General features: G+C 48.1%; 1 protein-coding gene across 1 annotated transcript in view; it reads right to left on the bottom strand.

Annotated features, from left to right (window-relative positions):
• TRRAP (transformation/transcription domain associated protein) overlaps positions 1 to 15,660 on the bottom strand; it is a 467,034-nt gene that overhangs the window by 65,183 nt on the left and 386,191 nt on the right. The window contains exons 57-59 of the mRNA XM_075319755.1: positions 14,741 to 14,936; positions 12,584 to 12,849; positions 4,349 to 4,449 (exon numbers count right to left, since the gene is read on the bottom strand). Coding sequence (XP_075175870.1) covers positions 4,349 to 4,449; positions 12,584 to 12,849; positions 14,741 to 14,936 — 563 coding nt within the window. The remainder of the gene's footprint in view (positions 1 to 4,348; positions 4,450 to 12,583; positions 12,850 to 14,740; positions 14,937 to 15,660) is intronic.

Genomic DNA, 15,660 nt, shown 5'->3' with positions numbered 1-15,660 from the left:
CCGCCCGCCTATAAGCGGGTGTGTGGTCGCCCTAGTCCTGTGCCTGGTTGCCCAGAGTCCGTTCTCTCAGCTCGGACTGCAGGAATGGCTGCCGACGTCCTTCTCCAGCTCGTGTGAGTAGGGGCGGGCCGTGGGCGTGCCCCAAGTCAGAGCGGGAAACCGGCGTCCCACAGTGTCCAGTGAGAGGGCTGGAGCATGTAAATAAGGCTCCAGCCCTCGGCGCTGCTGATTGTACAGCGTCTCTCCCCTACCCTGATTGACAGGGTGGGGGCGGGAACGAAGCGGAGCTACGCCGCAAAAGCCGGGGACTGGATTTATAAGCGCCGCCGCCGTAAAAGCGCGGTCGGCGCTAAGTCCCCGGCGCACTACAAGTCCCAGCCGCGCCGCCGCTCCCGGAGCGTCCGGCGCGGTAGTTCCCAATACATAAAGTCACTCAGCTAGGCTGCAGTGACTGTAACCCTTTACTGTCCCCGGCGCACTAGCACACCCAGCAAGTCTGGAGTGTGCTGTGCCTGTGTGTACGGGGACACAGAGTACCTGAATGGTGCAGGGCCATGTCCCTGAACGGTACCCAGCTCCGTATCCAGCAGGTTCAATGGGTCTGTGGATGGAGCCCGGCCTCAGGGCTTTGGGGCCGGTAAGATCCCACTTCCTCAGAGCCCCTCAGGGGGATGGGGAAGGAAAACAGCATGTGGGCTCCAGCCTCCGTACCAGCAATAGGTACCTCAACCTTACAAACCACAAGCGGGGTGAGAAGGGAGCATGCTGGGGGCCCTATATGGGCCCTCTTTTCTTCCATCCGATATAGTCAGCAGCTGCTGCTGACTAAACAGTGGAGCTATGCGTGGATGTCTGACCTCCTTCTCACAAAGCAGAAAACTGGTGAGCCAGTGATCCCACTGGGGGTGTATAGCCAGAAGGGGAGGGGCCTTACACTTTTTAGTGTAATGCTTTGTGTGGCCTCCGGAGGCAGTAGCTATACACCCAATCGTCTGGGTCTCCCAATGGAGCGCCGAAGAAAGACAGAATCAGCAAAGGTGAGGCCCAAACTATCTTAATAGAAAAGGATAGGAAGGAGCACTGTCTGCAACCGTGAAAAACCCTAATACATACCAGCACTTCTGATATGGAAAAATCCTGAGGTCACACAACCTCTCCCCTACTGTATCAGCACTCTGATGTTACTAGGATCCAAAAACACTAATACAGTCATGGCCAAAAGTTTTGAGAATGCTACAAATATTAATTTTTACAAAGTCTACTGCTTACGTTTTTCTAATGGCAATTTTCATATACTCCAGAATGTCATAAAGAGTGATCAGCTTAACAGCAATTACTTGCAAAGTCAATATTGGCTAAGAAAATGAACTTTAACCCCCAAAGCACATTTCAACATCATCGCATTCCTGCCTTAAAAGGAGCAGCGAACATTGTTTTAGTGATTGTTCCATTAACACAGGTGTGGGTGTTGATGAGGAAAGGGCTGGCGATCAATCAGTCATGATTAAGAATGACACCAATGGACACTTTCAAAGGAGGCTGGTGCTTGGTATCATTGTTTCTCTTCAGTTAACCATGTTTATCTATAAAGAAACACGTGCAGCCATCATTGCTCTGCACAAAAATGGCCTAACAGGGAAGAGTATCTCAGCTATAAAGATTGCACCTCAGTCAACAATCTATCGCATCATCAAGAACTTCAAGGAGAGAGCTTCCATTGTTGCCAAAAAGGCTCCAGGGCGCCCAAGAAGGACCAGCAAACGCCAGGACCGTATCTCAAAACTGTTTCAGCTGCGGGATCGGACTACCAGCAGTGCCGAGCTAGCTCAGCAATGGCAGCCGGCTGGTGTGAGGGCTTCTGCACGCACTGTGAGGCGGAGACTGCTTGAGCAAGGCCTGGTTTCAAGGTGGGCAGCAAAGAAGCCACTTCTCTCCAGAAAAAACATCAGGGACCGACTGATATTCTGCAAAAGGTACAGGGAGTGGACTGCTGAGGACTGGGGTAAAGTCATTTTCTCAGATGAATCCCCTTTTCGATTGTTTGGGACATCTGGAAAAAAGCTTATTAGGAGAAGAAGAGGTGAGCGCTACCACCAGTCTTGTCTCATGCCAACTGTTAAGCCTCCTGAACGATTCATGTGTGGGGTTGCTTCTCAGCCAAGGGAATCGGCTCACTCACAGTCTTGCCTAAAAACACAGCCATGAATAAAGAATGGTACCAGAATGTCCTCCAAGAGTAACTTCTCCCAACTGTCCAAGAGCAGTTTGGCGCCCAACAATGCCTTTTCCAGCATGATGGAGCACCTTGCCATAAAAGCAAAGGTGATCACTAAATGGCTCCTGGAACAAAACAGAGATTTTGGGTCCATGGCCTGGAAACTCCCCAGATCTTAATCCCATTGAGAACTTGTGGGCAATCATCAAGAGACGGGTGGACAAAGAAAAACCAACAAATTCTGGCAAAATGCAAGCATTGCTTATGCAAGAATGGACAGCTATCAGTCAGGATTTGCTCCAGAAGTTGATTGAGAGCATGCCAGGGAGAATTGCAGAGGTCCTGAAGAAGAAGGGTCAACACTGCAAATATTGACTTGCTGCATTAACTCATTCTGTCAATATAACCTTTTGGTTCTCATAATATGATTGCAATTATATTTCTGTATGTGATGTAAACATCAGACAAACACAATTAAAAACCAGAGAGCAACAGATCATGTGAAAAGATAATTTTGGTGTCATTCTCTAAACTTTTGGCCATGACAAACACAATAACTTGCAGAATCATGGAGCTAAGTATACAGACACTCCCAGCAGGGAATGATCCTTTTCCACCAAGAACTCCACACAGACAAAATAGGAATCAAGCATTAGTATCAAAGCAGAAAAAACAACAACAAGAAAGTGGAAAACAAGCAACAGAGGTACAAAAACCACTTATCTGAGCAGAGTTCTGGCTGTGAGCAGAGCTGGATACAGAATGTCCTTAAACACACAGGAGACCATTGAACACCGGCAAGTAACAAGAGAAAACTACTCAGTTAGGCTACTTTCACACATCCGGATTTTTGCTCTGCGGCACAATACGACGTTCTGCAGAAAAACCGCAACCGGCTTTTGTAACGCCGGTTGCGTTTTTTTTTGCATAGACTTACATTAGTGCCGTATTGTGCCGCAGGGGCATGCGTTCGGTCCGGTTTTTGCCGCATGCGGCAGATTTAGCCGATGCCGCGGCCGGATCGAACGTTCCCTGCAACGTTTTTTTGCTCCGGCAAAAAACACCGCATCGCGCCGCGGCGCATTTTTCAATGCATACCTATGGAGGCCGGATGCGGCGCGATGCGGAAAAAAACGCATCCGCTCGCCGCATGCGTTTTTTTCCACTGCGCATGCTCAGTAGCATGCCGCAACCGGAAAAAAACGGACGGGCCGCATGTAGAAACTTATGCAAAGGATGCGGTGTTTTCGCCGCATCCGTTGCATAGTTTTCATAGCCGGATTGAGCCGCAGTGCTCAAACCGGATGTGTGAAAGTAGCCTTATATAGTCCCAATCTGACCCTGATTGCCAGTCCTCTGCAGGTGTGAGACTTTCATTCCACAAATCAACTGCACCGCCAGCACGGACCACAAGAGGGAGCCCCAAACTGGAAAACGTATTCACAACACTGAGCTGTTTGCTGTCATTTTGATAAAATCACTGTTTTCTCTTCTGCAAATCTAGCAGTTATACAGAGTTCACGAATATGCTGGGCTACCTGCAGCATGCCAATAGTCCTATAATGATAATCTACTGCTGATTAAAAAGTATCATATTAAGCAGCCCAGTACATTGACACATAGCTGGAATCAGGATCTCTGCCCCTACATTGTGCTTCTCTCAGATTAGGTGGCAAAAACCTGGTGACAGAGTCCCTTTAAAGTGTTTCATCATTAAAAACATTAATATCTACTAAATTCACGTGTTCCGGTCCGGAGCTGCACTGCTGAGACATTCTGATGACCTGATTTCTTTCACGGAGACTTTGTGGATTTTAATCATGACACACATCAATGGTCAAGTATATTTCCCTCAATTCAGGATATAAATAACGAGGTGAATGGTGATTAGGGCAGGTGAAGACGGCATCGGATGGAAACCAGAGAGGGCCTGTAGTCATCAGAAGCTCTCAGCAGAGGAGCTTGAGGCTTTACGAGTGGAGCTCCGAGCAGTAAAATACGGCCTGGGGTTACGCTCTGTCCCTATGTGTGACTGGTGGGAGACGAGCAGCTGTTCAGAGCTGGGCTTTTCTCCCCGTCAGTCCTCGGCTGCCCAGTTTATGGTGATTAGCGATGAACATGAGGAAAACTCACTTGTTAATTTGAGCAAGGAACATTCCCTTCAGAGCGTAAAACTCGGCAGTCATCTCCTTCGTGAAGTATTTCAGGTTGGTGGATTCTATCACCTCCAAACCCTAAAGGAAGGAAAAACAACAAGGGATGAATTCCAGGTTCAGCAAAGAAAGCGGGCAGAAAACGACTTGCCAGAGGCCATCAAACTAAGCGCAAGGCTATAGCTTCTAGGCTGCAGAAGGCCCTCAGAAATTCTACAAAACTTGCTTTGAGTCCCACATGATTCTATGTTTCCCCTATTCCCAGCTGGTAGAAGCAAGCGAGGCTTCTTAGGAAGAAGGAGGGAAAAGATCGTTCTTGCAGAAATAGAGACCATTTCTAGTGCCTCCTGTTACTACAGGGTCTTGAGAATGACTTGGAGGAGGGGGTTGCTTTACAAGAGCTAAATTGAATCTACCATATATACCCGAGTATAGGCCGACCCGGGTATAGGCAGAGGCCCCTAGCTTTACCACAAAAAACTGGGAAAACTTATTGACTCGAGTATAAGTTTCGGGTGGGAAATACAGCAGCTACTGGAAAATTTAAAAAATAAATAATAAAATGTAACGTGTCCATCCTTGTCCACCCCTTGCAGTAATGTACCCCATCCCTGTCCCCACCCTGTAGTAATGTGCCCCATCCTTGTAGTAATGTGCCCCATCCTTGTCCCCACCCTGTAGTAATGTGCCCCATCCTTGTCCCCACCCTGCAGTAATGTGCCCCATCCTTGTAGTAATGTGCCCCATCCTTGTCCCCACCCTGCAGTAATGTGCCCCATCCTTGTCCCCACCCTGTAGTAATGTGCCCCATCCTTGTAGTAATGTGCCCCATCCTTGTCCCCACCCTGTAGTAATGTGTCCCATTCTTGTCCCCACCCTGCAGTAATGTGCCCCATCCTTGTCCCCACCATATAGTAATGTGCCCCATCCTTGTAGTAATGTGCCCATCCTTGTCCCCAGCCTGTAGTAATGTGCCCCATCCTTGTCCCCACCCTGCAGTAATGTGCCCCATCCTTGTAGTAATGTGCCCCATCCTTGTCCCCACCCTGTAGTAATGTGCCCCATCCTTGTCCCCACCCTGCAGTAATGTGCCCCATCCTTGTCCCCACCATATAGTAATGTGCCCCATCCTTGCAGTAATGTGCCCATCCTTGTCCCCAGCCTGTAGTAATGTGCCCCATCCTTGTCCCCACCCTGTAGCAATGTGCCCCATCCTTGTCCCCACCATATAGTAATGTGCCCCATCCTTGTAGTAATGTGCGCCATCCTTGTCCCCACCCTGTAGTAATGTGCCCCATCCTTGTCCCCACCCTGCAGTAATGTGCCCCATCCTTGTCCCCACCCTGTAGTAATGTGCCCCATCCTTGTAGTAATGTGCCCCATCCTTGTCCCCACCCTGTAGTAATGTGCCCCATCCTTGTAATAATGTGCCCCATTCTTGTCCCCACCCTGTAGTAATGTGCCCCATCCTTGTCCCCACCCTGTAGTAATGTGCCCCATCCTTGCAGTAATGTGCCCCATCCTTGTAGCAATGTGCCCCATTCTTGTCCCCACCCTGTAGTAATGTGCCCCATCCTTGTCCCCACCCTGTAGTAATGTGCCCCATCCTTGTCCCCACCATGTAGTAATGTGCCCCATCCTTGTCCCCACCCTGTAGTAATGTGCCCCATCCTTGTCCCCAGCCTGTAATAATGTGCCCCATCCTTGTAGTAATGTGCCCCATCCTTGTCCCCACCCTGTAGTAATGTGCCCCATCCTTGTAATAATGTGCCCCATTCTTGTCCCCACCCTGTAGTAATGTGCCCCATCCTTGTCCCCACCCTGTAGTAATGTGCCCCATCCTTGCAGTAATGTGCCCCATCCTTGTAGCAATGTGCCCCATTCTTGTCCCCACCCTGTAGTAATGTGCCCCATCCTTGTCCCCACCCTGTAGTAATGTGCCCCATCCTTGTCCCCACCATGTAGTAATGTGCCCCATCCTTGTCCCCACCCTGTAGTAATGTGCCCCATCCTTGTCCCCAGCCTGTAGTAATGTGCTTCATCCTTGTAGTAATGTGCCCCATCCTTGTCCCCACCCTGTAGTAATGTGCCCCATCCTTGTCCCCAGCCTGTAGTAGTGTGCCCCATCCTTGTCCCCAGCCTGTAGTAATGTGCCCCATCCTTGTAGTATTGTGCCCCATCCTGGTCCCCACCCTGTAGTAATGTGCCCCATCCTTGCAGTAATGTGCCCCATCCTTGTAATAATGTGCCCCATTCTCGTCCCCACCCTGTAGTAATGTGCCCCATCCTTGTCCCCACCCTGTAGTAATGTGCCCCATCCTTGTCCCCACCCTGTAATAATGTGCCCCATCCTTGTCCCCACCCTGTAGTAATGTGCCCCATCCTTGTCCCCAGCCTGTAGTAATGTGCTTCATCCTTGTAGTAATGTGCCCCATCTTTGTCCCCACCCTGTAGTAATGTGCCCCATCCTTGTCCCCACCCTGTAGTAATGTGCCCCATCCTTGTCCCCACCATATAGTAATGTGCCCCATCCTTGTAGTAATGTGCCCATCCTTGTCCCCAGCCTGTAGTAATGTGCCCCATCCTTGTCCCCACCCTGCAGTAATGTGCCCCATCCTTGTAGTAATGTGCCCCATCCTTGTCCCCACCCTGTAGTAATGTGCCCCATCCTTGTCCCCACCCTGTAGTAATGTGCCCCATCCTTGTCCCCACCCTGCAGTAATGTGCCCCATCCTTGTCCCCACCATATAGTAATGTGCCCCATCCTTGCAGTAATGTGCCCATCCTTGTCCCCACCCTGTAGTAATGTGCCCCATCCTTGTCCCCAGCCTGTAGTAATGTGCTTCATCCTTGTAGTAATGTGCCCCATCCTTGTCCCCACCCTGTAGTAATGTGCCCCATCCTTGTCCCCACCCTGTAGTAATGTGCCCCATCCTTGTCCCCACCCTGCAGTAATGTGCCCCATCCTTGTCCCCACCCTGTAGTAATGTGCCCCATCCTTGTAGTAATGTGCCCCATCCTTGTCCCCACCCTGTAGTAATGTGCCCCATCCTTGTAATAATGTGCCCCATTCTTGTCCCCACCCTGTAGTAATGTGCCCCATCCTTGTCCCCACCCTGTAGTAATGTGCCCCATCCTTGTAGTAATGTGCCCCGTCCTTGTCCCCACCCTGTAGTAATGTGCCCCATCCTTGTAATAATGTGCCCCATTCTTGTCCCCACCCTGTAGTAATGTGCCCCATCCTTGTCCCCACCCTGTAGTAATGTGCCCCATCCTTGTCCCCACCATGTAGTAATGTGCCCCATCCTTGTCCCCACCCTGTAGTAATGTGCCCCATCCTTGTCCCCAGCCTGTAGTAATGTGCTTCATCCTTGTAGTAATGTGCCCCATCCTTGTCCCCACCCTGTAGTAATGTGCCCCATCCTTGTCCCCAGCCTGTAGTAGTGTGCCCCATCCTTGTCCCCAGCCTGTAGTAATGTGCCCCATCCTTGTAGTATTGTGCCCCATCCTGGTCCCCACCCTGTAGTAATGTGCCCCATCCTTGCAGTAATGTGCCCCATCCTTGTAATAATGTGCCCCATTCTCGTCCCCACCCTGTAGTAATGTGCCCCATCCTTGTCCCCACCCTGTAGTAATGTGCCCCATCCTTGTCCCCACCCTGTAATAATGTGCCCCATCCTTGTCCCCACCCTGTAGTAATGTGCCCCATCCTTGTCCCCAGCCTGTAGTAATGTGCTTCATCCTTGTAGTAATGTGCCCCATCTTTGTCCCCACCCTGTAGTAATGTGCCCCATCCTTGTCCCCACCCTGTAGTAATGTGCCCCATCCTTGTCCCCACCCTGTAGTAATGTGCCCCATCCTTGTCCCCACCCTGTAGTAATGTGCCCCATCCTTGTCCCCAGCCTGTAGTAATGTGCTTCATCCTTGTGTCATATAGTAATATGCCCCATCCTGTAGTAATATGCCCATCGTTGTCTTCTGTAGTAATGTGTCCCATCCTGTAGTAATGTGCCCCATCCTGTAGTAATACGCGCATCCTTGTCTTCTGTAGTAATGTGCCCCATCCTGTAGTAATGTGTCTCATCCTTGTGCCCTGTAGTAATGTGTCCTATCCTTGTGCCCTGTAGTAATGTGTCCCATCCTTGTGCCCTGTAGTAATATGTCCAATCCTGTAGTAATGTGACCAACCATGTGCCCCATATTTGTGCCCTGTAGTTATGTGCCCATCCTTTAGTAATATCTTCATTCCAGTCCCCTTGTCCCCGATTATACAGTTATTCACATACATACATACAAAAATAAATTTTTCTCACCTGTCCTCTGTTCCCATGGTGTCCTCTTACCTGTTTCTTGTGGATCGCAGGCACACAGACCCCTCCAAGATTGTGGCCGCCGCTGCAGTCATCGCTTTACTGCAGTTGAATGCATTGAGGTGCCTGAAAGCATTCAACTGAAGTAATGTGATGATGGCAGCTGCGGCCCCGTGCACTGGACGCGATCATGGAGGGGTCTAAGTGCGGTCCGCAAGACGCAGGTAAGAGGACACAGCGGGAACGGAGCACAGGTGAGACCCTCACTCAAGTATAAGCCAAGTGGGGTGTTTTCAGCATAAAAAAAATGGGCTGAAAACTCTGTTTATACTCAAGTATATTCAGTATCTGCTAAAAAGTACTAGGTCCAGGTGGATCAGAGCATGGGACGGGTTCAGTGCTTGCATTTTCCACTACCAGGCCCCGGTGAGTGCTTTTGTGAATTGATGACTTTCTGAATGAGAAGACCGGTCAGACGTCTGCCGTTATCAGCCAAGCACAATTTAAATCCGCACTCCCTGGAAATATTACCGTGAAATGGGGCAGAGTCCTACAGAGACAGCACTGCCGCTAATGGGTCCTTGAACAAGGGTAAACCAGGCTCGTCCAATTAGCACTTCAGGCTCTTATGAATGGGCTTTTAAGCAACGTTCCCCCGCTGGTTCCTCTTGCTCCATCATCTGACCCAGCCCGGGCTTATTCTCTACCTCCTCTGGAACCACTAAACTCCTGAGCGCTTTATCCCCTTAATCTGATAATGGTGGGATATCGGAGAAGCTCCGCTGCGTTATTCGCGTCTTTCTTTCAGGGATGATCGGGCGCAGACGACTTCTGCTGGAGTTCAAGATCATTGTATACTTTACAGGACAACAAAGTGCTTTACCCAGCGAGACGAGAGATCGACAAACGAAACTATGCAAAAATCAAGACGGAGAGATAATGAATGTGGAATGTCAGGGGGAGTCTCAAGTTTGGTGATCAGGAGCGCATCGCTCCCCTGCCTCTTGGCTTCCGGCTTTGCCGGAGGGCCATGTGCTCCTGAAGATTGACAATTCAGCCAGCGGCATGGCTGACCCGCTGGTCCAAACCGAGAGCTCTCCGGCGCCTCCACCCGAGATAGTTTTGCCTCTGCAGCATAATTCGAGACCCCTTTTAGCTGGTCACAGAGGTGCCTGTCCTGACTACAATAGCCATGAATGCTCTTCCTATTGTAACCCATGAAAACCATTTCTGTTTTTCTGTATCCAAGTCATTCATATAGGTATAGTATGTCACTCCAAACCATACAGGCAGCTGTAACATGATTATTTACACTTGTTTATAGTTAATAAAAGTACAATTTTATTAACTTAAGTTTCAGTTTGCAATCTTCATTCATTTTCAGACTCCTGATATGTTGTTTTTATTGTGATCCAAGTTTCAGCTTTTTCTCTTGTGGGAGTGTCTCTCCCAGTAATATAGGCTAGATGTGAGGTCTATGTGTCACTTCCAGTAATATAGGCTGGATGTGAGGTCTGTGTGTCTCTCCCAGTAATATAGGCTGGATGTGAGGTCTGTGTCTCTCCCTGTAATATAGGCTGGATGTGAGATCTGTGTGTCACTTCCAGTAATATAGGCTAGATGTGAGGTCTGTGTGTCACTTCCAGTAATATAGGCTGGATGTGAGGTCTGTGTCTCTCCCTGTAATATAGGCTGGATGTGAGGTCTGTGTGTCTCTCCCTGTAATATAGGCTGGATGTGAGGTCTGTGTGTCTCTCCCAGTAATATAGGCTGGATGTGAGGTCTGTGTCTCTCCCAGTAATATAGGCTGGATGTGAGGTCTGTGTGTCTCTCCCTGTAATATAGGCTGGATGTGAGATCTGTGTCACTTCCAGTAATATAGGCTAGATGTGAGGTCTGTGTGTCACTTCCAGTAATATAGGCTTAATGAGAGGTCTGTGTGTCTCTCCTTATAATATAGGCTGGATGTGAGATCTGTGTGTCTCTCCCTGTAATATAGACTGGATGTGAGGTCTGTGTCTCTCCCAGTAATATAGGCTGGATGTGAGGTCTGTGTGTCTCCCAGTAATATAGGCTGGATGTGAGGTCTGTGTCTCTCCCTGTAATATAGACAAAAAAGACTGCCTGCACTCAGCCTCATCGACCTGACGTGTGAACAGGCGCATGACTGAACATGACATAAAATACAAAAAAAGACAGTTTGCGCTCTGATAATGCTAAAGTATGGAAACCATGAATGTGTGAACATGGACCTGCATTAAATATCTCATTTTTTTTAGATTTTCCTTAGCAGTAATGCAGGTCCATGTTCACACATTCATGGTTTCCATACTTTAGCATTATCAGAGCGCAAACTGTCTTTTTTGTATTTTATGTCATGTTCAGTCATGCGCCTGTTCACACGTCAGGTCGATGAGGCTGAGTGCAGGCAGTCTTTTTTCCCAGTAATATAGGCTGGATGTGAGGTCTGTGTCTCTCCCTGTAATATAGGCTGGAAGTGAGGTCTGTGTGTCTCTCCCAGTAATATAGGCTGGATGTGAGGTCTGTGTGTCTCCCTGTAATATAGGCTGGAAGTGAGGTCTGTGTGTCTCCCAGTAATATAGGCTAGATGTGAGGTCTGTGTATCACTCCCTGTAATATAGGCTGGATGTGAGCTCTGTGTCTCTCCCAGTAATATAGGCTGGATGTGAGGTCTGTGTCTTTCCCAGTAATATAGGTTGGATGTGAGGTCTGTGTCTCTCCCTGTAATATAGGCTGGATGTGAGGTCTGTGTCTCTCTCAGTAATATAGGCTGGATGTGAGATCTGTGTCTCTCCCTGTAATATAGGCTGGATGTGAGGTCTGTGTCTCTCCCTGTAATATAGGCTGGATGTGAGGTCTGTGTCTCTCTCAGTAATATAGGCTGGATGTGAGGTCTGTGTCTCTCTCAGTAATATAGGCTGGATGTGAGGTCTGTGTGTCTCCCAGTAATATAGGCTGGATGTGAGGTGTGTGTGTCTCCCTGCAATATAGGCTGGATGTGAGGTCTGTGTATCACTCCCTGTAATATAGGCTGGATGTGAGGTCTGTGTATCACTCCCTGTAATATAGGCTGGATGTGAGCGCTGTGTGTCTCTCCCAGTAATATAGGCTAGATATGAGGTCTGTGTGTATCCAGGGTGCTGCTGTATTCATTCGCTCCTATATCAGCACAGCTTTTATCCTGCACTCATTTACTCATCATGTGCTTTATTCTTTTTATATAGCCTGCCTTCTCTGCTCTTCCTGAAATTGTACATGATCAGGAAGAGCAGAGAAGGCTTGCTATATAAAAAAAGAGTATAAAAGGAGTAAAGCACATAAGTAAATGAATGCAGGATAGAAGCTGTGCTGATACAGGAGTTAATGAATACAGCAGCCCCCTGGATACACACAGACCTCATATCCAGCCTGTATTACAGAGAGAGACACTCCTATAAGAGAAAAAGCTGAAACTTAGATCACACTGAAACCTGCATATTAGGGGTCTGAAAATGAATAAAGATTGTAGACAAACTTAATAAAAGCACAATTTTATTAACTAAACATAATTACGAACAAGTGTAAAAAAAATCATGTCAAAGCTGCGTCCAGCTATCAAGCTGGAGGTAGCACTTGATCGTGGACAGCGGTAATATGATCACTTTGTATTGGAAAGGAGCAGCTGGGTCAGAGGAGACCCCCGAAAGCTCTGCTTTCCAGCCAGGAGGCTGCATTTCCATTGTAACTGGGGTTAATATACCTGCCCAAGTTACAAGGGAAATAAGATGAAAATCAAAATATTGAATTATTGAAACTGGATCATGGCAAAATCACAGTACCATTAAAAGGGAATTAAGTTATCAGGCTTTTTGCCTAAGTTCTTCTGTTTTGTTTTTTTTACTTACCTGCATGCATTCATTCTTTCCCATCACTCCGGCCAGCTGGAGGTAGCACTTGACCTGCTGTCGGATCTTCTGGAAACAGTCCACAATGGGCACAGTGGGGATGGTGTGGATGCGGCTGAGGATATCCAGTGCCACGTTCACCAGTCCTTGCTTTCTGGCGATCTTGCCATACTGGATGATTGCAGAGGCGGAGGCATGCACCCCTAGCATGGCGTTGTTGGAGCTTGGGTCATGTTGAGTGCTGTTGTCATAGGCGTTCACTATAGCTATCAAAATGGCAAGTGATTATTGGTTATTTCAGTAAGAGATCTGGGGACTGTGATACATTAATACTTAAAAATTGACATTAGCTAATAACCTGATGAAGACAGCATAGCAGTCGAAACGCGTTGTGGCCAATAGAGGGTATTATAATTTAATAATAAAAAAAAAGTTTTTTTTAACATCAAAAACTTTTTGGTCCCTTGGTCTTGCTGCTTAGCGCTCCTATCTGACCGTTTAAGATTTTTTCTTCCTCAATATTGGGAGGGTGGCAGCTCTGAAACTGAGCATGTCCGGACACCTGCTGCCACCGGCACCGGGATCTGCTGATTGGCGGGGGTACCGGGTGTGAGACCCCAGCCGATCAGACATTGATGACCAATCCTAAGGATGGGTTTTCAATATTTAAAGGGAACCTGTCACCGGATTTGAGGGCCTATAAGCTGCGGCCACCACCAGTGAGCTCTTATATATGGCATTCTAACATGCACTACCTTTCATTGCTTTAGTTTATATGAAGCTTAAAGAGGTTATCCACTACTTAAAGGGAACCTGTCAGCAGATTTGGGGCCTATAAGCTGTGGCCACCACCAGTGGGCTCTTATATACAGTGCTCTAACATGCTGTATATAACAGCCCAGGCCGCTGTGTAGAATATAAAAATCACTTTATAATACTCACCTAAACGGTCGCTGCGGTGTAGTTGGGTCATATGGGCGTCTCCTTTCTCCGGTGTCGGCGTCTCCTGTTTTGACCAACTTCGTCCTCCTTCTGAAGCCTGTGTGCATTACACGTCTACGTCATACACACTCGTCGGTCCCGCGCAGGCGCACTACAATACTTTGATCTGCCCTGCTCAGTGCAGATTAAGTGTGCCTGCGCAGGAACTCAATGCCGGCGAGTGTGGATGATGTAGGACGCGTCATGCACCCAGGCTTCAGAAAGGACAAAGATGGACGAAAGAGGAGATGCAGTCACCGGAGAAGAGAGACGCCCATCTGACCCAACTCTACCGCAGCGACCGTTTAGGTGAGTATTATAAAGGGATTTTTACATTCTACACAGCGGCCTGAGCTCTTATATACAGCATCTCAGAATACTGTATATAAGAGCCCACTGGTGGTGGCCGCAGCTTATAAGCCCCAAATCTGGTGACAGGTTCCCTTTAAGTAGTGGATAACCTCTTTAAGCTTCATATAAGCTAAAGCAATGACAGGTAGTGCAGATCTACAAGAAAAAGGTAAATAATGGCCAAACATCAGAAGAACGTCAGCTGAACCCAACAGTTTGGCAGGATGGGTTCGCCATCTAATATATATAGGGGTGCAGCACATTCCTCCCAAAAAAAGCTGTCGAGAAAACAAGGGTCAGGCATGTTGGTTTTCAACATCCACAATCCTTTTGTGAACCATAAGCCGCTGATACCAAAAATGTCTGACAGCGGCTTGTTTAATTCTACTTATTGAGAACTAGTGCATGCTCAGATGTGAGGAGCGTGCAAGTGTCTGGGGTTGAGACGGGGAGCAATAGCGGTTTTCGGACAATGTATTGGTAACTTAAAGCCGATGGGTCACCAGATTTTACATTACAAACTGCATACAGTATTAAATATATTTTGGACCTGATGAGACTGGTGTACTTGCACCCAAAATTCGCGACACAATGGCTTTATAATCCTGGGATTAAATGATAGCTAATAAAAATGCACCCAATAATAGAAAGGAGTGAAAACTTTCAGAAAAGGTTTATACAAAAAGTCTGACCTTCAAAGTAAGTACACCAGTCTCATCATATCGAGATCTTATAATAATGTATGCAGTTGTACTGTGTAATCTGGTGAGAGATCCGCTTTGTGTAGTCATTCAGCATTACAGATCCTCTACACACAGCGCCCACCTTGGTAATGGTGCTGCCTCCACATAAAGATACTGCTCCAGTGGGACAGGTCATCGGACACGATGGGCAGTCTGTTCCTCCAGGTCTTGACTACAGTTTTCATATCATGGAGGCTGTTGTTTCGGCCTAAATTTGTTGGCTGCAGTCCAGCATTAATCTGAGCGGCCTCCTGTAGTTCAATAATCTGCTGCGCTGCCTGAAACACCAAAATAAGACAGATCTTAATCCACAGATTAGGAATAAAAGTGTCAGCACTGGGCTAAGCACATAAAGTTCTCAATTTCTCAATCTTCAGCCAGTCAGAGGATGCCCATCAGCTGGAAGTCAAATGATCAGAGTGGAACTCCTTGAGCTTGACGTCTACTAGTCAAACAGGATCCCCTTTCAGCTGGGAATTAACAGGCTGAATAGGGTCACCTTCAGCTGGGAATTGAATGATCAGAGAGGATCACCTTCAGCTTTGGGTCAACTGGCCAGAGAGCATCACCTTCAGATTGGGGTTGACAGGTCGGAGTAGGTCCCCTTCCAGCTGGAAGTCAACTGGTCAGAGAGTATCCCCTTTCAGCTGGCAGACGGCTGGTCGGAGAGGATCCTCATTCAGCTGGAAGCCGACTGTTCGGAGGTAATCACCTTCAGCTGAAAGTCGACTGGTTGGAGAAAATCCCCTTTCAGCGGGAAGTTAAGTGGTCAAAGAGGATGCCCTTTCAGGTGGAAGTTGACTGGTTGGAGAGGATCCCCTTTCAGCTGGAAGTTGACTGGTTAGAGAGGATCCTCTTTCAGCTGGAAGCCAACTGGTCGAAGAGGATCCCCTTTCAGCTGGGAGTTGATAGACTGGTGAGGGTCAACCTCAGGTCAGAGAGGATCCCGTTCAGCTGGGAGTCAACTGGTTGGAGAGGATCCTCTTTTAGCTGGAAGCCAAC

Source organism: Anomaloglossus baeobatrachus, chromosome 7 (genome assembly GCF_048569485.1).
Source record: "Anomaloglossus baeobatrachus isolate aAnoBae1 chromosome 7, aAnoBae1.hap1, whole genome shotgun sequence".
NCBI classification, from domain to species: domain Eukaryota; kingdom Metazoa; phylum Chordata; class Amphibia; order Anura; family Aromobatidae; genus Anomaloglossus; species Anomaloglossus baeobatrachus.
The sequence above is the reverse complement of the archived record's forward strand: the minus strand, read 5'-3'. Positions and strand labels throughout refer to the sequence as shown.